Source organism: Rissa tridactyla, chromosome 2 (genome assembly GCF_028500815.1).
Source record: "Rissa tridactyla isolate bRisTri1 chromosome 2, bRisTri1.patW.cur.20221130, whole genome shotgun sequence".
In the NCBI taxonomy this organism is placed as follows: Eukaryota; Metazoa; Chordata; class Aves; order Charadriiformes; family Laridae; genus Rissa; species Rissa tridactyla.
Window position 1 is genome coordinate 147,049,456 of NC_071467.1, and position 21,968 is coordinate 147,071,423.

Sequence of the window (21,968 nt, forward strand, 5' to 3'; positions counted from 1 at the left end):
AGAAAGTTATTGTGATAGCAACTGCACGTCACTTACCTAGAATGAACTAAACAGCTCCAATTGTCACTGCCATTTGTCCTCATTCATTGTTAACAGCCTTCTTCAAACTAACACTTGATAAAAATTAAAAGATTCTAATGCAGTACATTGGACTGTACGCTTAACACTCAAATAAATAAAACATGTCCCTAAGCATAATAATCTTCTTCAACTACAGGCAGAGCAGTTCCAAAACACTTCTGGATTTTATTTTATCTTAAACTTTCTTACAATGCTGTAAAAATAAACTCGTGTAAGTGAATAAGGATAACCCAAGAACCACATTTGTATATAAAATTGTCTTAAAGGGGCCAGCAGTCCAATTTGTTTTCATTAGTGTTGCACTGAGAGCACGCCTAACCAAATGCCCTTTCAAAGACCAGCAAACCGGTATCAGTCAAATCAGCAGACCTTCTTCATTTACCACCTTTGCTTATTTACACTAACCAAGGAACATGGAACGTAACTCACTGAAAAAGCAAATTAACCCTCTTGTGGAGAGGGCACTTCTGAAATAAAAAGGTGTTTTAGGAAACTATTTTCTGAGATCAAGTTTGAAGAATAATAGTGCAAAGTAGTCTACTTAATTTTGAAAACTCAAAGCATCCTTAGTTAAAACTATATACTTCTGCGACAGCTTATATTAATGGGTATGGTAGCTTTGCAGAGTATTGTTTATGAATATAATACATACATAGTGCTGGGTTTAATATTTTATTTGAATGACGTTTAATGTTATGCAAAATAAATTGTTATGTTACATCCACTGTGACATCAACTAAAATGTGAACTAGTTTGCATAGGTTAGTACTTTGGGCAGCATGATGTTGCTCTAGTCCACCAAGGCTTAAATATTCACAGTGTAGAGGAAGAAACAGGAATTAAAGCATTTCTACTAAAATATATTTTAATAGCTGGTGTTAACTTTCTGCATAACAAAAGCCAGATTAAGATGATACATCATATGATCCAAGAGTAAGTTTATCTGTCCTTTGAAAAACAATTGTTACCTTCATAACTGTATACTCCCAAATACAGTACAGTTTTGCAAAATAACTAAAACTTTACACACTTTAAAGCAAACATAAGCCAAACTGCACAGCGGTTCATTTTTGCTTTTTATATCACACTGCAAAAACCAACAGCTGAGAGAGTTTCCACATCATGCTAATCGGTGTCAATACAGTCATTGCTGTCTTCCAACGGTCTAGCAATTTCTAATAGTAATATTAAATACACATGATTGAAATGCTACAGTATAGCTTATTTTCCCCCCTAAAATAATAATAATTAAACAAATGTCAACAACAACTGGATTACAACTTAAGTACAATATGCAAATTCTATTTATCAGACACAAGAAGCATATGAAATTCCTTTGAATATACTGTTGTAGTGCAGGCAGTTTAGGAAATATAGCTTTCAGGTTTTCTTTCAAAAGGAGAGATGGGGTTCCTATGGCATAAAGCTGGAGAAAATCACTAAAGCATTGCAAAATGGTTTATTCTTCTACAGCTCACCAGTACTTTGCATTTGCCAGCACATCAGTTTGGAGATCTTTCAACAGCATCTTTTGTCTGTTTCAGTATATTATTTAAACATTTGCTAACTAAAGCATATTCTGTAATTTAAATGGAGTATTGATCAACATAATTAAAATCTAACATTTTATACCCTGTACCACTTTCTGCCAAAGAGTTCTGTATTTGTCATTTCTTTTTCATTGTACAAGATGACATGCAGTCATTGTACAATAAAAACTAGAATTATTACCTTTCCCAAGTGTTGGAGACCTTCCATATCCCCAAGGAACACTCGGTAGGGACACATTTGTCAAAAATATCATCCATGGGAGGTGATTCTCTGTCAAATCCCAATCTGCTGAAGTGGTTTATGGTATGTCAAATGTAATCAAGAAAACCCTGTTTCATCAAGATTAAATGCTAATGTTCCATAATGAAAAATTACAACTGCAGTATCTGTAAGTAGCTTTGTTTAGAAAATGAAGATTAGCCAGGCAAGAAAGAGTAATGAAAAGCAAGGCACCCATTTGTTCTTGTATATATGTATGAGTATGCGCTCCGTTGTTTCCTACGTTTATACTGATGTTAGCAAGAATTACAGCACATCGTATCTTCTTTATTTCTAGAATGCTTAAAATGGGAAGGTGTGAACTTCCAACCTGAACTTTGGAACATCTTGGGAAATTTGGCTCCTTAAAAGTCTTTTTCTTTCCCCAGAAAAATGCTGTCTACAGGAAGAAAGTACAGCGAGAGGAACATGCTGTCTTAAAAAGGAATATATACTTTAAAGGTGACATGACAGCATACAATATCTGTTCACCCCTATATCCCACTGCATGTAACAGGCTCCAATATATGCCTTGTAAAACCTGTGCTGACACATTTTAGTTGCTGACTTACTTTCCCTACCTTATAAATTTTAGATCTTCAAAAAACATTTTTATAAGTGCACTCTGATAATTTTGGGCCTCTGACAGCATTGCTTAGAACAAAGCTGCATAATGACACTAAAGTTTTTTTTATATCAGAAAGCAGGAACCATTCCATACGAACACAAATTATTAAGCATATACAACATAAAAACCTGACTACATGAATGAGTAACTTAAAACAGATCTTAATAATTCTGCTGACATACCATTCTCAACAGAAATACAATTCACATACTGTTTTGTTTTCTCGACCTTTTTTATTTTGCAAATTGCTTTAGCTGCTTTGCTAGGCTAATGAATAGTCAAAATTCATAAAGGAAATTTTAGTTCCATTTTTAGCAAAACATAGTCCTCTAATGTCATCAAATGCTCCTTTTCTGATTTACTTTTCACTATACATACAGTGTTCCACACTGCAAACTGTCTCCTCGCTTAGGAAGAATGCTAGCGCATTCATAGGTGCAGACTTTCTTTTTTATGCCACTAAAAATTGCAACTTGATGCAATATATCTATCCCTTATATTTCTTTTTTATTCATATCTGGTTAACAAACTGACAGCTTGTTTTTATTGTTGTCAGCATTACACAGCTAATAGAGCAGCACAGCAGCAAGTGATAGCCATTTCTGCCTCAGGCATCATCAGAAAAATTTGCCAGCCATCGTAAGATGGGATTCCTCTCCTTGCTGTTGATGGCTGGTGATGAAAATCAAGACAGAAGCAGACTGCTTGTTTCAGATCTTCTAGCTCAGCTTACCACATCAGCCTTTTGAAAAAGCCATTTGACTTGCAAAGCTTGCTATTTAATGTGGAAGTCACCCGTAATGCATAAAGGTCTGTTGCAGCAGCAGCTTTATATGTAAAACTTTCAAGAATTTTAAATCAGGCAGCTGACAAGAAAGCACAGGCAATTCCACAGTCATGGACATTTTTTAATTATTTTTTTTAATGCAGTCATTCCATCCTGTTTGGCAGCTGGGACCAGCCCCATGTTAGCAATACCTAAAAAAAACTGCCTAAGCTTTCCAATTCCTAATGGTATGCAAAAATAGACCTGGCAGGTATTTGGATTGACAACTTTCAGTTGCCATAACAAATCCATACTGCCTTCCTTCTTTATTCTTTAAATAGGTGTTGCAGGCTTGCTTACTTTGTGAAACAAGAAATACAAAATTGTCTATAAACTCTATATTAATGCTACTTTAAAAATTTCAGAAATAGAAGAAAGCCAGCGCAGGCTCAAGATTCTGAGAGCTACTCCAAAATTAACTTCTCTAGCACACCACAACACAACCACAATTATACTATCAGCAAAAACATTTTCTTCCTTACACATGTATGCATCCACATGAGTAAGTTCCCGCTTGAATCTTTAACTCTTTTGTCCTTACTCCCAGAGTTTCTCCCTGGGAGGGAATGCAGCACCCTCCTGGCACACAGTCAAAGCTTCCCTGGGACCCAAGCCTGCTGACACAGTCCTTCTTACAGGTTCATTATGTCACCAGGTATTCATAGAATCATAGAATCTTCATGGTTGGAAAGGACCTTTGAGATCATCGAGTCCAACCATACACACGCAAAAAAACCCCTACAATCTCTGCCACTAGAGCATGCCCTGAAGTGCCAAATCTAGATGTTTCTTAAATACCTCTAGGGATGGTGACTCAACCACCTCCCTGGGCAGGCTGTTCCAGTGCCTGAGTCCTCCGCCTCACAGACCGAGACCTGCATCCATCAGTTCTGATCAGAAGTTAACGGACACCAAAGAGTGTAGGTGAAGGTTTGTCAGCAAAATACTTTCACTGTTTTCTATGGATGGCTAAACTGAAGCGTGATGGCATAGAGTATCTTGGACTACTGTTTGGTTAGTTTTCCCTTCGGTGTCAGTTACGAGAAAGACTGAATCAGTAAACATAATATTTCTCCATCATTAATCATTTGGCAAGCGTACAACTCACTGTTGGATCACCAAGATCTTTGGAGGAAACTGAAGCAACAGGCCATTGAGCCGAAATGCACTACAACAACCAGAGCTCTCCTCCACTCCTCAATGGAGGTGCAAGTATTTCTGCAGCAGGGGTAGGTACATTAGCTCATCAGCAAAGCAGCCATTAAGCGAGTTACCTGTGGTAAGAAGGAGGGATGTGACTGCAGGCGTTGTGTGACTGCACAGCACTGGGGCCTCACACAGGGTATTTATTTACAGCAGTACAGCAGAAGGTAAGGGAACTAACGTGAAGTATTGGTTGTACATTGCCCTAATGGAAGCTTCTATTTAACTGCTAAGTATTATTAGAAGGAAACAGAGGAGCTGACAGGTTTTATAGTCTAGATAGTCTTTGCAAGGAATTTTCTGTGGAAAAGATACCGAAGAACCAGGAATCCAGGCATGGATCTAACTGATGGACTGGGATGCAAGCAAAGCTGACAGAAGAGGTCACTGTTGGAAATCAGAGAAAATGGGTAATCCAGGAATAAATAATGTAGGCTTCCAAGAGCCAGGAAACTTTTGCTGTCAAAATAGACCTGTTTGCTGTAAGGCTGCTGGACAGTAGGGGGGTTTATTTCTTTTGTTTGTTTTTTTGGTTTTTTTTTTTACTAGCATATTACTTGTCATTATTTCAAACGATTATCTGCTCAGTATTTTAATTTTCATTAGGATGCTAATTGCTCAAACATTAAACACCTCCCTAATAACTTGAAGATGTGTTCAAACTCAGTGTGTTAACCTCCTTTGACTTCAGAGTGCCATAAGAACTGAATCGATTTTATGGTTGTTATTATAAAGAGAAATAATGTCTTTGAGGTGTAGGGAAAAGGTATTTCCCTTTTACAGCTAATTGACTGAAATCTTTATAGGACTGGCAGCACCAGGCTTCCATATATGTTTTTCATTTTGAGGGAGCACTATTATAAGCAATGCTGTTTTCAAAGCTCTGAGCTTCTTGTTGATTCTTTATCTTTAAAGGACTCTAAATTGGATTCTGAGTGAGAATGCAGACTGTTATATCAGTGATAAAGTAATGAACATGTACTCTGAAAAGATTCTTCTGACTTTTTCTAAAAGGTTAGATTTTGAGTAAATCATAATAAAGCTCAAACGACTAGAGACAAAAATTAGTTAACAAACTCAATATAATTCGCTGGAAGCATTCCTGTTTTCCCAGTTCTCTGAACAGTACCATACATCCAGCCATCATCAATTGGTTGCACATTGATGATATAATCACCATCCCTGAAGGAAACTTCATCTTCATCTTGAGCACTGTAGTCATACATAGCTCTGTATGTTCTCTGTTGAAGGAAAGAAAACAAAGCTGTAAAGTCTCAAGCCTAAACAGATTTCTTTTCTTCTTTGCACAAAGAAAAAGAGCAGGAAAAAGAACACAGGGAGCAAGGCAGAGAGAGAAATCACAAGCTACCTATTGAAAAGAAAGAGTACACCCCCCACCCTGTCAAATATACAATGAATACAGCCCCTTTTTCTGAGTACCAAAATAATTATTTTTGGAACCTACATTGCCCAAAGTTCTCATACAAACAGATTTCAAGTCATTCACTGCTGCCTGAAATATTCCAACTGTTGTTTCATATATCCACTAGTAACAGTTCATTACATCCAGCCATGGCTAGCTGTGCTTCTGCTCCTTATTTGCATGATTCCCAAATAGCTTCTCCTGTGTCTTCACTACAGAAAAGAAATACAGTCTTCATCCAGGTCATTAACTTTCCCATCTCACTGAATGTCCTTCATTTCATTAGGATTTTACCCCAAATTAAGAATTAGGAATATATTATTATCTAATGAAAAAAAAAAAAAGACAAGATTTCAAAAAGTCTGCAAAAGTAATTTTTATGAATACTTGGTTTTGCATATTCAGATAAAAGATTGATCTAAACAGAATATGACATCTTGTAATTAGCCAAGCCAAATTTCTCTACACCTCTGTCCAACTGTACGCCAAGATTTGCATTTTCTTTCTAAAAAGAGTATTTATTTCCACTCCTAACCAATAAAATGCTATCATTTACTGGAATTCAAAGTGAATTTTCAAATTCAGAGGGAACAGTCTCCCCTTGAGTCTTAACAGAAGAAGAAAACTAGCTCATTTTACAATTGCCAGCAATACTTTCTTTTCCTTACCCTGTCTCTCAACGGAAGACAAGAGCAGTTCAAGCATCGCTGATAATATCCAATTTCCCTACCAGTAATTTTTGATATGTCACCCTATCTAGCCAAATTTTTCTGGTGCAATGATTTAAAGAAAAAAAAAATAAAAACAGTCAATGTTTGAGTTAATGCCTAGTACCACTGCCTGAACTTTTTAAGAGACAACAAACTTTGTTCTGCTTCCCAGCTGAGGAAAACAACTCTGGATAGGTTTTAGTCCATCTCATATATGGTTTTTAATGAAATTTTTTTCAGAAAAGATGGAGATTCCTCCACACACAGTGAGTAGACCAGTTGTCACTAGTCACGTTGGAAATATGGGATCATCTAATCCAAACACTACAGGGCAACTCATTATTACTGCTCCCATGCTAGAAATACACTTTTTGTCTTGATTCTGCCTTTCTCATCAGTAATGCAGATTAAACACTACAGAGAAATCAACTCCTGGTTAAACACTGGAGACCACTACCTTTCCTGACAAGCCTATGATTTTCAACCAGAGGTATGTGGTTTCTTGGTGGTTCCTTAATGTCTTCCAAGTGTTTATGGAAGGTGATAAAAGAAAGCATTATTGTTTATGAACTACAATGAAGTAATTGGGAGGGTTCTATCACCACCAAAAATTTCTTAAAGATTCAAAAACTAGAAACTATTGGTTGGAAGACCCTAAGGAATGGTCTCTGCCTTTGAGAATCTTACTTTTTTCCAACCATTTCAGCCAATCTCTCCACTGAGCCTTGAAACTAACTCCAACAAACAGTGAAAAAATACGCTATTACAACAAGCTCAGTAGCAGTTAGTCCTTTGAACAATTTATTTCAAAAAAAATGTTTATTTAAGAAAAATGGTAGCAAGTCCATATGTGACGTAATGCAGAGAATGGATTTTCCTCTGAGCCATGCTTATATGTCTCCCTTAAATGGGCAAAGACCTGGGGAAGAGATTAAATGTTTTATTAAAGTAACATGTAATTGGAAAAAAAAAAAGAGAAGTTTTTGCTCACTCAGAAGGATGCTCACTCATTGTTACAACACCATGGTATAGGACATACTACTGCTGTCTCCTTTAAGGCAGCTTGACTACATCACTGTGGTGGCACAGTTGTGGAGACAAGCTGTTAATTTCAAACTTTAAAAAAATTTATTAGGGCCCTAAATGCTGCTGAGAAACCTAAATTTATGGCCTTAACACCTAATTAGGTGCTAAATGGCTGTCAGGAGAAATCTCCATAATAATCCTGTTAGCATTTAATGCCTAATTATCACTTCAGAATGTAGTCTGGGCTATATAATTGAGAATTACAATGCTTAAAGGACTCAAAGCAGGGATTTTTAAAATGCATTTTAGTGAATTATTCCTCTGTCAGTAGTGAGTTTAGCAGGTACTGAGAGTACAAGAGGGTATACGAAAAGGTTGGGGTTTTGTTAAACAGTCAAATACTCACCTATCTCCCACCTCCTCAAAGGTCTAACTTGCAGCTACTGCTTAGACAGAACAGTAAGCCTTGTGCATATGAAGAACTAAAGCCCAGCTCTCATATTCCCAGCTCCCCCGCCAGATGAGAGCTGACAGATGTATATTTCCACTTCATCCACCAGTTTATACTTATTCTACTGACCACTCCTTGTAAGGAACAGTGCCTGTTGCAGTGTCCTTCACATACAGCAGCTACCAAGGAAAGCCAACTTGCAACCTGGGCTTTGTTTTCCTACCACTTTTAGTTATCTAAAGGTGTGAGATCACCCTCTGTTATTTTCCAAAGAGGCAAACTGCCTTCAGGGCTCTGTTATAAAACATTCTATACTCTGAGCAACAATTTAATTCAGCCCATTATGCAGAACAGCTCATAAAAAGTGAGCAAAAGTTAAGAATCAGAAAACAATGCAATTCATCTGGCAAAAAAAAAAAATCTACCCAAAGACTGTATTAGGATCATGCCTGATACAAAACACAGTTCAAAATTAAATAAACCAAACTTTAGAAATTAAAAAATTTCCATTTCCCAATATAGGAAATTGATGGACGTGATTATAAAATGAACTTATGTCTTTTGGGGACCCTGATTTGATAACAATGCAACAAACCGGCTGAACGGAGTAGGTTTTACTAAGCAGCTAACCCTCCAGTCACCCCTGTCCTGATATAACCCATGGGATCTCAATCACTCTCACCCTAGAGATGTCCTGGCCGAACTCGGGCACCGATGGCTGACTTCACATTCATTGCTTTTAGTTAAGCCTCAAAAACTGCTTGTGCTTTGAGATCAGTTTTCAGGCTAGCATTTCTTTCCTCCAATCTCCTCTCTCTCCTACTTTCTTCTCTTACTTCTTTCTTCCCTCTGCCTGGCTTAGCCAGACAACGCTGCATCTCTGGCAGTACTGCTCCAAGGCCAGAACTGAACAGGCAGCTGAAAGCAATGAACCTAACATCGTGTAAGTTTGTCACGTCTCCAACAGCATGTCCACACTGCGTTTTAAAAGCACTCCAGGACTGCCATCAATCTTCGGCCTGTGCAAAGTCACTACATTTAAACACATCCCCAACCAGGAGTTTCCCCCAGTGCACACAGAGATCCCTCTGTAGCATCCCAATAGCTGACTGCAAGATGCCCAGCACACCTGGATACACTGCACAGGCTAGAGAAAAAAAGACAGTCTTTTGATGCGAATGTGGAAAGACAAGGGAGCGTGTCAGGTTTCTAGCTGCATCTGTGATGCCTCTTTTGGAGCAGAATCATCACCCTGGGGGTGATAAGATCACGCTCTGTCTTCCTCACCAGATTGGCAAGTTAGCAGTCAGCACCAGGCCAGCAGTCTTTCATTTTCTCCCTCTGGAAATGTTGGGGGTTTACTGTCTTCAAGGAAACCCACTCAGTTTTTAACAGCAACAAGATTTGTTCAAACCATGACGTTTGATGTTTCCTTTTTTCCCCACGATAAACAGCTATTATCACTTAAAAGAATGTCAAATGACAACAGTTTCACAAAAGGGGTAAGAAATCCTGCTGAAAGGAGTCACTCGGTTCAATCCTTCATTTTTAAAATGCTTTAACATCACTCCCTTCCTTTTCCTATTACCTTCGCATTTCCCATTCTGGAAGGAGAGGCAAAGGATGATTCTCAAGGTGACTAAAATGATATTGTTGCAACTTGCAGCCCACCAGGTAAGTCACTGGGAGGTGGAGATATGAGGAAAGTCCTACCTGCCCACAGCTGCAAAGGCTGCTACCTGCATTTTGAGATTTGCAGGCATCTCCATTCTCTATCTGCCGGATTTGAAGGTTGTATGCTTTGCTCCCCACTGACTGGCAAATCTGGTGACAAAGCTCAGCCTTCCAGGTCTCCCAATTTTCGGAGTCTGGCCCTTTGGGAAAGCAGCCAGCTCCCCAGGTGCCTTGCCCTATCCTTGGAAATTAACGGTTGATTCCAGTATCAGCTGCCTCACAGCTGTCACGCAGGTGCCCAGAGAGTTTCTCAGGTTATTGGCTCACCCAAAGATGAAGGTATCTGGATCCCACACATCCCAGCAAGTTAGCCCCTCAGCCCCCAAGCAGCTGAGAAACTGGTAAGGCTGAAAGTACCCAAACCTCACAGAATGTCATGATCTTTACAATATAAAATGCCATGGAGTTTCAGTCTTAAAGAAAAAGGCAAGTTTCAGCTAATCTTGAAAATATTTTTTTTTCAGCTCATCAAGCTCTGAGTTTGGTTCATAATTAAATTCTTCTTCATCTCTAAAAAAGGTGACAGAGATCATAAATATACATCTGTTCAAAATAACAAGTCAACATTTTTAAGGTAAAAGGCGACTGGGTCTGAACTATGAAATCTCTAGGTAGTGTTATGAGGAGAAAAAAAAATACGATAAGCATTAAAACTGAACTTTAGAGAGAGAGAGTTCAAAAAGAAAAAAGAAACTCCATTTCCCAAAAACCTGAGCTGAATGGGTATTCATCTCTCCTTCCCTGACCAGTTACTTCTAAAACGAAATATTCTCCCCAGCTTTACATTCCCACCCACCAGAATTAAGAACTTCATGACTGTGGCCATGGTTTCATGATAAATCTTCTTCTGAGTCGCCCAGCAGTATAACTCAGTGTGGATCAGGCACGAGTGGGTGCATGATTCTGTTGAATCAGAAAGGGCACGCCGATACGGAGTCTGAGCTATCTTTACACAAGAATAGATGAGTAATACGGATAGGCACAAAGCCTGGTAGTACAAAATCAGCAAGTCAAAAAATTGGAACCAAATTTAAACCAACAGGGCGATCTTAAGAAATCAGTGGTTTTCATCCAGTGCTGGGAACCTGAATCCATCACAGAGCATAACATCAAAGCTCAACTTGTGAAATACTGTCCAAGCATTTACTACTTGTATGAAGCAGGTAGAAGGGTCAGTTATTTCTCTGCCTTCTGCAGATCATAAACGACTTTTCCTAATGCATTCTGACATAAAAGTTCTTACCATTGCCCTCAGTCACTTAATCTTTTTTATACATGAGGACTGCCACCTACATTTAGGACTGGGACAGTTAAATAGTCCAACTCTAGAACTCAGGAGGACCAATTCACTCATGTTTGAGAGATTTCACAATAGCTGATGATGTTGCTTACCAAATAAAATCATTCTTTAAATCCAGTACTCACCAGACCTGCTGAATGAGGCTGTGAATGCATGGACCTCATGGATGACATACTGGTCTGGTGCATGTATCCATATCCTTGGGACTGGCTTTGCTGATACGCCCCAGGGAGAACAGGGGCTGTGTGTTAAAGAAATACAGACACATGAATTAAATTTTTAAAAAAGTCCTTATCTAGCATTTTGTAGAAACTGTAGGTTATTTGCATTGTAAATAACAATTCCTCAGTATGAAACAGTTCAGAATGATTTCCATATATAACATAAGGCTTTTCATAGGTTGAATTATACATAAATGTAGCCAAAGCTATAGTAATATATCCACAAACACTATCAAGGTTAGTTGGAAGGGAAAGCTTGACGTACCTTAAGAAGTCTGACCATAAAAAGGTGTACAAAAGCTTGAGACACCACAAACTCAATTTTGATACTGCTACAGATGACGCACTAAATATCATGTGCCATAAACTGCCAATTTTTAAGGGAAGATTGATGAAAAAAGCTATATACTAACACAATTTTGAAATGTTTCAGTAGAAATTATCTGCAAGTAATTCTTAACTCATTGCAAACTAACTCTAATTTACTTGGCTATGAACAAAGGACTGTGATTCATAGGAAGCAACAGAAATGTAAAAAAGTGATCCCACGGTTGAGTTTCTTAGTTTATTCTGATTCCATCAACATTCTTAGCCAAACACAGAGAGACCAATCATTACTTAAATATTTCCAAGTCCACCTTTTTCAGTATCTTCCTCTTACCACACAATTGTTCCATCTCTTTCACATATATTTTTTTCACATTATTTTAACAATTCTGTAGGCTAATCATTAATATGTTGACTTTTACTGTACCAAGAGCTGCTGAAAGAGGTAATACAACCAACAAGGACTCCCTACCTCTATTGCTTACTAAGAAAGCATTCATAAACCTTCCACATCTGTTCAAGCACCTTACTTCGGCAACAGACCGAAATGGAATGTGTTAAAAACATGGCTGATCAAAAATCTGTGAGAAATAAGCACTGCATAAGTGACTACTCGCTATTTTCCTAGCAAGACCATTAAGTATTTTTAAAGCAAAATTAAGAGACTGAAGGGGTATTCAAAACCTAAAGATTATAAGTTTAGTCACCAAATATTTGTGCACGTTTTGCACTCTGGCAATAAAGACTTCTGGCTTGTATGGAAGGTTATTAGTCCGTCTCCACCGTTATTTACCAGAATTTTACTAGTTCAACTGGAAATTCATTTAGCTGCACTGAAAAGAAAATGCATTTCTGTTGATACTTCTTCAAGTGGTCCATTTAGCCGGTATTCTATCTAACTCCTCCAACAAAAGCTGTCTCTCGCTTATGGGAGATGGAGCCCATGCAGCCCATGAGCCAGAAATCTTCAAACACGGAGTCATTCATCAGCCCAATACTTTCTGAGATACACCTCTTGGACTTGCTGGGAAGTAAGAACCACTTCTGGAGCAGCCGTCACACACAGATTCAAAAAGGAGCAAAGCTAATATAGCATTTAATAGGGTTCACAATGTATGGAAGGGCCCAGGACTTATAAAATGAAAAACATAGGAGAAGCAGGAAACCTATCTAAAAAAAAAAATAAAAATAGTAGTATTTATATTTGCAGTAATAATACTCTGTCCTTCACTGCTTCTTGAGTAATCAGGACAATAAATGCGTGTGAAAAAGGATTACTGAGAAGTTTTTTGCTGAACTATTTCAGAAAGAAAAGTCAACCTTATTCTTTCAGCGAGGTCTTTTACCTCTCCTATTTCTCCAGCTAACAAAATCATTGATTTCAACAAAGGTTTTTCTTGAAACATCCATTCAGTTTTAGTTAGCATATTCAAATGCACTAAGTATGTAATTACAATTTGGGATGTTACTTTTTTCTCTACTATACTTGCAAAGATAAGTAACGCTGTATATTCAACTAGGGCTTTTCTGATTTAGAAAACATGTTTCAAACTATTATAATGAATAGATTGCTCTGTTAAGTGAGTGAAATTAAAGTGATACACAGTCAGATGCAACACTGGAACATGATGAATAATGGATGTTTTAGAAGTGCCAAGTTCATTCTAATGACATATGAGTACAAAGACATTTTAAAGCAGTTTAATCATCAGAGAATTGCTGCTCGTTAACATGTTCACAGGATTATCATGCATTAAGTGAATAGTCCTAAGTAGTTCATCAAATAATTTATGTTTCAGTGTTGATACAAGCTATTTCTACATGACCAGATGTAGCGCTTCACAAGAAAATAGAAAAAAACCCATAATTTAATCAAAGGTTCTGCGATCAAGCCGGAATGAATATATTTTGCCTCAATTCACCCCCAGCATAAACGTAGGTCAGTTCATGGAAGCCAGCAGAGTCTCGTACCAGCAGTAAATCCGTTACATAGGTTAAAAACTGAGCACAGCTTGAACTTTTTAACTTAATAGGAAGTAGTATCTTAAGCCGACACTGGCCACTGATCAGCCAGCATCCTGCCTGCTCTGCAGCCACAAAGGGCTGGTAGCTTTTCCCTGGTCCCTAGCAGGAGCAGACACCCTGAGAGTCCCTTTCTTCTTCCTGAGAGAAGTGAAGATGCCGGTAGAAACTTTTTACTCTTGATTCCTTCTCCCCAAAACAGATCTTTCTCAATTCCTACCAATCATCCCTTGTCAGCATCAGGCAGCAAGCCTACTTGATGGTCAGCTTTATTATAGCCTCCAAATTGACAGGCTTAGTTTGGCGACAATAACCTCCTGCCTCTGTGACAACTGTCAGCAGCAGGTCTGAGATGCACTTTCCTCTTTTGCAATCAGCTTCTCGCAAGCTGGGAGAATTCTGTCGAACTGTCTCAGCAAACCTGTTAGTTAATTTACCTGCAACAATGGAAACCATCAGCCCAGGGAAATAAAGCATTTCTTCCAAAGCAGGAGGAAAATTGGGAAGTGCTAGAAGCATTAGAAAAAGACTCTATACAAACAAAGCGAAGGAATTTCTAGGATTCGCTTTGCTAATAATCTTCTAGTCCTTTCATTAGGTAACATCATATATACAGGCATATATATCAGCACATATCAGCGCTAAAGACACTTGATTGAATAATTCCACTCTTTTTTTCCACTAAAAGAATACTGTAGTAGGGCTGTAAAAAAAAAAAAAAAAATCAATAGTTTTTAACTTTTTTTTTTTTTTATAAAATATACTTAAGAAATCAGATGGTTGTCTTAAGAAAACAGATGGTTGTCTATTTGGAAAACAATTTGGGAATGACATAAATAAGCAGATTAGTGAAGAGACAACAGGGCTGACCTGTGTTTCTGGTGCTATAAAGATAACTCAACGTGAGATTAAATGATGCAGAGAAAGAGTTTGACTTTTCTTCGTCATCATCACCATAGCTAACTGCAATCTTTTGGCTCAGACCAAAGTATAAAGTTCTATAACATCATTGACTGCAGCAGCAGCAAAAGCAATGGTTTTAGTTAACCTAAGGGAACAATAAAACACAGTGGTGGAACATGAAATGCATTTAGCTGAAGCCAGATTTATTGGTGAGGGAGCCGAGGGCTGACCATTGCTCCCAGAAGTACAGGTGGATGTTTTTTCTTGTTGCATTAAGACTTTACCAGATGCATTCTGATATATCAAAACTTACTTTTTTTTCTTGTCCCACTTACCAAGCAAGCCAGATGTTCATTTAAAATTATCTACTTGAAGAAATTTATCATATATCTCTTACTATATCTTTATAGGCTTCCCCAGAGGAAAGAGAGAGAAAACTGAATGAACATGAAAAAAGCAAACAGAGAGGAAGCCTCCAAGAGAAAGAAGCAGCTGAAAGAATGATAGTGAGTATCAACTTGCTGCAGCAGACAATGGGGTCTGCAGAGTGTGTACTGATCAGGACAGGCTTTGAGAAAGACTGGGAAAGAAAAAGGTCAGACTGTGGAAACAGGAAAGGAATAATTAAGAGAGCATTGTATAACTACAAGGTTAAAAAAAGTTTACGCTGAAAAGAAAAGTCATTTAAAGGGTAGGTTCCAAGATGTATTTTATCAAAACCATACTTAGACTCTCTTTCATTCTTTTGTACAGCAGAACCCTGACAATCCATGGTAAAACAATATATCCCCAACTGCTAACTGCTGCACTTTTGCCATGTGCTGCAATACATGCCGGTTACTGCACCAGATGTAAAATAACAATCACTTCATTTACCTTTACAGACATCACGCAGTTTTAAGCATTTATTTCACTTCATATTTTGATGCTATCTATCTCAGTTCATGGTTTCACTACTAAGACTTTAGAGAACTCACAAAGAATATTGCAACATTTTGTAATAACAACATGAGAGAGCAGGAAGTAAAAAGAAAGATGAAGATTATTATGTGCTTAATTCTAGCGTCTGCAAGACACTAGAAATCAAGCTGGAGATTTTCCGAGGAGCACAAAAGTTGCAATAGAGCCAGAATTCAGCATCACCATATGTCTATGATCTTTGCGTTACTGACATTATGACTAGCTCCCCTGAAATAGATGAAGCTACTTATGGGAATCACGTTGCTCCACATATATTGAAGTCCTTCCCCTGTTTTGCCTTGCTGCTGTCTTATTTTCCACAGGTTGCAACAACCAGAGCAGGCCACAGGGCCTTACTTTAGAAGGCCTCTCCCGTAGCTTTCAGTTCCTTCTTTTTGTTGCCCTTCCCTTAGAAATTACTCAGCTTTGTCCCGTGCAGCAGAAAACATGTCAAAGTAGCAATGCAATCCCATGGGGGGAAGTGTAGCTCTAGAGTGCATTTCTGGGGTACCTGGGGACACCCCATGTGTTGTTCATGTGGACGGGTCACTGCCTGAACCGCACAACACCCTTGACCCCTTCCCAGTCCAAGTTACAAGAATACATAGCTAAGGAAATACGGCCTTCGGGTAAGCTCTTATTACTATGTTGAAGCTGGTGAACAATAACAACTGATACCTTTTTAAAGCCTCTTCCAGAAAGTGTCACAGAGGTAACTTTGGTTACAAACGCTGGCTCAGTACTTCGTTTTCTATCACTTCCCCCATTTAAAATCAGGACCAAATCTGCAGTTAGGTTGGGTTTCTTCAGGCCCTGTCCCATCAATTTTGAGTTCAGAAGGGAGCTTTCACTACACCCCTGGGCAGCCCTATCATTCCTCCTGTTTATTTCCCACGCTGTGCACCTTCAATGCACAAGCTCCTGAGATGAGCTCAGCCCAGCACTGTGTTAACCATACAAGCAACTTGAGAAAAAGTTTTAAGGAGAGATTTGAAGAAGGTTAATACATTAATTTTGCAAAAGTTCACATCCTGCTCAAACAACAACAGCAGGATAAATGGAACATAATTGTTGTCAACCAAGAATTTAATGAGCATTTTGAAGAAGGCCAGTTTCACAGGCTGATCAGAAATAAGAATCTTGATACCTCGGCAGCAAGTAAGGCAGGATAGATATGATGAGGATAGGATGTGAAAGACATAAAAAGAGAAGAAAAGTAACTTGACTGCTATGACAGATGAGCTTTTAGCAGGCTTTTAAAGATGATGTGCTAAACATCATTCTCTGCTAAAGTTAAGAGTGTTGGAAGAACTCAGCAAGAGTCATTAGGTGACATGTCTCAAAGAGGCTACAGGCAGTCCATCCCTGATTCCCACTGCATATCTGAGGCTGATGCTCCACGAGCTGGCTGAGGCAATCTAAAACTCCTACCACTCTTTCCCTTCCTCTCAGCTGGGTTGTTTTTCTGCTGGCTTGGTGAGCTAAGTCAGCTCAGCAAGGGATAAGACCAGCGACAGATGCAGTGCAAAGAAGGGGGCAGGAGCAAGTACCCAAGGCCACAGGCAGCAGAAGGCAGCAAACCGCTAGATCAGCTCAGCTGTCCCAATGTATGTCCCCACCAAGCACCTCACTTCTGTGCAAGCTCCCTCCGAGTTCAAACCACAAAAGAGCTGAGCCTATCACAGATGCTTCCCTCCAGATGTTCCAGCATCCAGCTCCAAACAATGCATCCCATGAAATGCAGAATGCTCCTGTGTGCTAGCATGGGGCGTGCACTGCTCAACTACTTGTATCCTAAGTCTCCACAGCATTTGAAAAATGTCACACAGTGAAAGTTTAGAGAAGATTAAGCCTAATGCAGCCAGCAAGAGCTGTTTACTTGACAGTAAAAACAGATATCAGAGAACTTAAAAGACTTCAATGAGTGTGCAAGGACTGCCCAGAGATAGAGATGGTGAAGAGACTAAGATGAGGTACAGAACTCTTGCAGCATCCCCACGGTACAGAGCAAGGGGATAGTCTCTAAAGGAAATGATAAAAAAGCAGTCACAGGATTATAGAAAACAAACATACGAGTACAGATAATATTACATAGAGATAACATTAGGAAAACGTCAATAATAATTTTCCAGTGCAGAACTGACTGACAAGAATGCTCCTGTCCCAAACTGGGATGAAAATAAAAAAAAAAAATCTCAAAGGTTCATGCCAAAACAAATTTTAAAAATTAGATGAAGGAACAATTTTATGCCAATCATTTCAAAAGTTCTGGGCTTAATTTTGATAATTTTCAATGTTTATTATAATTTATGTGACTCTTCAAAATTAAACATTTCAACATAAAGCTGGATTCTTTGTTTCAAAAAAGTCAAGCTATAACCTTAACAATCTCAAAACTGAATAAAATGGAGTGTTTGGCGTTAAGACATTAATCACAAATGATCCATTCCTATAAAGAAGCCAGGCATTAAACTGCTATCTTCTGATGAAAAATATTGAAAAATTCCCAGGCATCTCTAAAGTTAAATTGCTCGGCATTAACTTTTCAAATAAGCTAGAAAATGGAAACACATACTCTAAACTGATGATAACTCTTATCTATTATTGAGTTTTATTATTTTCTAGTCAGAAGGAGTAGCACAGCACAGTCAAATTTACTGGGAATAGGTCAGACAGCATAAGCATATAAAAAGCACTAACCTGAAGACTGCAGATGTTGAGACCTGATACAGAACAGTGCTGTTTTTAGAACAGTAGAAAACAACATGGTAAGGCATCTTGGCATTTTTTCTTGTAACAATAACTTTCCCTGCATTTCTTTTCCTCCTTTGTTTTTTCTCTTTTTCTTGCCCTGTACTCGTCAGTTAGGCTGCTTTCACGGCTGTCCGAGCTACCAGGCTTGTTGGTCTCGGTGGTGCTGTCAGAAGCAGCAGTTTGTCTGCATACTATCCATTACAGGAGTCAGTATTAGTTAGTAAATTGGAATATCAAACCCAGATATAATTAGGTTGTTGAAATAACAACCTGAAAGTATGGCCTAATTCGCACAGGGTGCTAATAAATATCTGCCATGCTCACTGACCTCATTATAATTGAAGCTCTGAACTACTTGAAGTCAGTGGTAAATTCAGAACGCTACAAGCTTAGGAAGTTTCCATAACCTAAATTATAAAGACATAAGAAATAAACCATGCAACCTTCAAATACTTGAAAAAAAATGGGGGAGGGGGATCACCAAATGATTAATCTTGTATTTAAAATAACTAACATTAATTATTCATGATGCAAAAAAATCAAAATGTCTCTACTCTCAAGACTACTTACTGACATACTACAATGGATAAAATAAAATGTTTTAAACTAAACTTCATTAGTGTCATGATTAGACTAAGACTGTTTTAAGCACCATTATTTTGTAAGACAATTTTATCAGCTAGCAATAATTAAACCTAACTATATGTACCCACCATGTAAGCTGAAGTAGATTATTACAGGAAATGCAGAATCATACAATTATAACTCTTCAAAGCAGTTTCAATATAAGAAATTAAAATTTGATTTTCCATGAAATTACAACTGAAGATCACACATAGCTGTTTAGCATATGTCAAAGAAAACAAAGAAATTTTGAAAGGAATGACAAAAAGAATATCTAATGTGCTCACGCCACGTGGAATCCTGTATTTTATTCGTAATTTGTTTTCCTTTCCTTTCCTTCCCCCGCCTTAGTTTCCTTTTATGGGGGAATTCTCTCATATTTCAGTTACTCCTGAGAGCAAACATAGTCACAAAAAATTCACCTGTTCCAAAAATTCCTGATTTTTATGAACGGCCAATATCATTAATACTGATTACACTGGTCTTTGTTGTATAAGTCCATCATACATCCAATAGCAGATGGAGCGGGAATTCAGGAAGTACTAGCTAGTCCAGTAGAAGAACGGCTGGCAAACTGCCTCTCTAGTACATCATGGTCTATGTGTCTGGTCAGTCAGGCCTTCTCCTTAATTCTTCTTATTTTGAGGAACAGTGGATCAGTCAATTCCATTATATTCTTTTTCAGGGCAATCTATTTCTTGAGGTACACTCTGGCTTCTCTGAGAGGTCTAAATCTCTGTACTGCAAAAAGCCAGTCTCTCACAGACATATTTTCTTTTAAATAAAAGTAGTACGGCTTTCATTCCCCTTCAGAGGAGCTGCACAAAAGGGTTATATTCAGCAAAAGACCAGACTAGCACAGTCTCCAGAAGCCATGTCTGCAAGCAGGTATTAAATGTCATAGTCTAGAGAAAAACGAGAGGAACGCAGGATGTCCTGTTTTCTACTGTCAACATTTAAAGAAAGAGGAGAGTCAACTGAACACCCACCCTCTTCATCAAAAGACAATAACGCAGGGAATATTTTTGCCGGGAAGTGCTTGTGGATACTCCTTAGAGCATCTTTTCTACTGTGGAACAGGGGGTGGAGGATACTGAGTCACAGCTCAAAAGCCTTTGTTAACGCATTAACGCATTATTGTCGTTGTAAAGTATTACATACACGTAACCTTGCGCTCTGCCAACAGGAGAGAAGACGCTGGATCTCAACCCAGAGAGTATCTGCCTGTAACTGTGTCTTTGTGGGTTTTGCTAACAAACAGGATAAAACAGAAGGGAACACAACACAAAATTACAATTTAGAACAAATGACAAAATTATTGTCTTCTTCCAACTTCTATGAACAGTTGTTTTGAGGATTTTAAAAACTGAATTCTCTATGTGAAATCTAGAATTTTCACAAGCATACTTCACTTACAATTTAATTCACTTAAAACACAAATCATTTATCCCCCTCTTCCAGATCCCACTGACCAGTTCTTATTACCAGTTCGTACTGAAAAAATAAAACTACCTGAACTATTTGGCTTCAGACTCTAAAATTGGAGTCTTATTTGTCCCCAGTTTTGGATCTTAAAGTGTCATTTTAGGGTTGTTATGACGAAGACAGAATATTCTAAACCAGTTAAATGTAGTGCCACTACAAAAAATTACATTTTGAATATTCAACTACAAAATCTTGTCTAGATGTTTAATTCACTCATTTTGCCCACAAAATCAGATTTAATACATTAAATACTCTATTGCAACCTAAGGAACAAAAGAATTACTAAGTGGGACTAAGGAGAACAGATTGTATATTTGGAGTACAGCTTATACAGATGCTATGGAGGTGGGGAGGTGCTTGGCTGGTTGTTTTTGCTTTGGCAGACCCGTTGACCTATCTAGATTGTGAAAATGATTATTTTTTTTTTTACCATATATTCTAAAAGATGAGGTCTTCAACTCATCTCTACAACCTCTAATGCACATATGTCCACATATATGTTCTACATTGCATTATGTCTTAAGAATTGTTCTAGCAGCTCAGACTACCCCCATCCATTTTATATGGATTATAACAGAAACCACTATGAATATTATTTTGGAATTAGTCTTTAATGGTAGCCATACAGTCCAAAGAGTTTAGCCTATGTATCTATTAATAGCTGGTATATCATAATATTTGTACGTGTCCCCATTTCCCCTACTGGTATTGTAACTGGGACATAACCACATCACAGGACACCCTGCTCTGGAGTTCTGAATATGAATTGCAGTCAGGATTTGGTGTCACTGACAAACAAACCTTATTGCCAGCTGACTTTTTTGCCTGACATTCCACCTAAGCTGCAGCATGTCTCAGCTGAGAAAACAAGAGTACAATATGCCTTTCCTTTCCTCACACAGCACACCACATTCTTTTATTTATGAAGGCACAAAATGTCTGGAAGCCAGCCCGAGGCATCCTCGGTCCTAGTGGGGCCACGGCGTACCACAGGAAGCTGCAATTCCCTTTTAAATTGTGAGTAGGCAGTTTTTTGCTCTAGGCTTCCTCACAAATGGAAAGAGTTAGTAAAATGAAGGTTATGTTAACATGTTACATTACCCACAAGCCTTCATTTACAATTTGAACTTACTTACGTTTACTCAACATCAACTGTTGCTAATTTGCCTTAAAGAGAGAAGCCTGAGAGTTCTCACGGAAGCTGCGCTTTGATTTCTGTGCAGCTATTTATTTGCGCAGTGGGTATAGCCAATCTGAGCAATGGTGGAAGGATAGCATCAACCAGGACCAAGTACTTGACTGCACATAATTTTACTAATGATATTTATATTGTCTGCTGGATATAAAATCCTCTGAAGTGTATCAAAAGCTGCTCTAGGGGCCACACTGAACAACCGAAACAACTGCTTGCCAAGGGAACCATTAATACTTCCAACTGTTGAGTCACTTGGAAATTTCCTTTCCACTTTGGGATCACTAAC

General features: G+C 38.2%; 1 protein-coding gene across 3 annotated transcripts in view; it reads right to left on the reverse strand.

The window, feature by feature from the left end:
* Window positions 1-93: 93 nt before the first annotated feature.
* The window catches only part of NEBL (nebulette), a 276,747-nt gene continuing 254,872 nt past the window's right edge, over window positions 94-21,968 (reverse strand). For 2 of the 3 annotated variants that reach the window (XM_054191075.1, XM_054191074.1), the window contains 2 exons: window positions 11,317-11,432; window positions 94-5,788 (listed from right to left, as the gene is read on the reverse strand). In XM_054191075.1, coding sequence (XP_054047050.1) covers window positions 5,612-5,788; window positions 11,317-11,432 — 293 coding nt within the window. In that variant the 3' untranslated portion in view covers window positions 94-5,611. The remainder of the gene's footprint in view (window positions 5,789-11,316; window positions 11,433-21,968) is intronic. The other variant, XM_054191076.1, reaches the window with a different exon arrangement.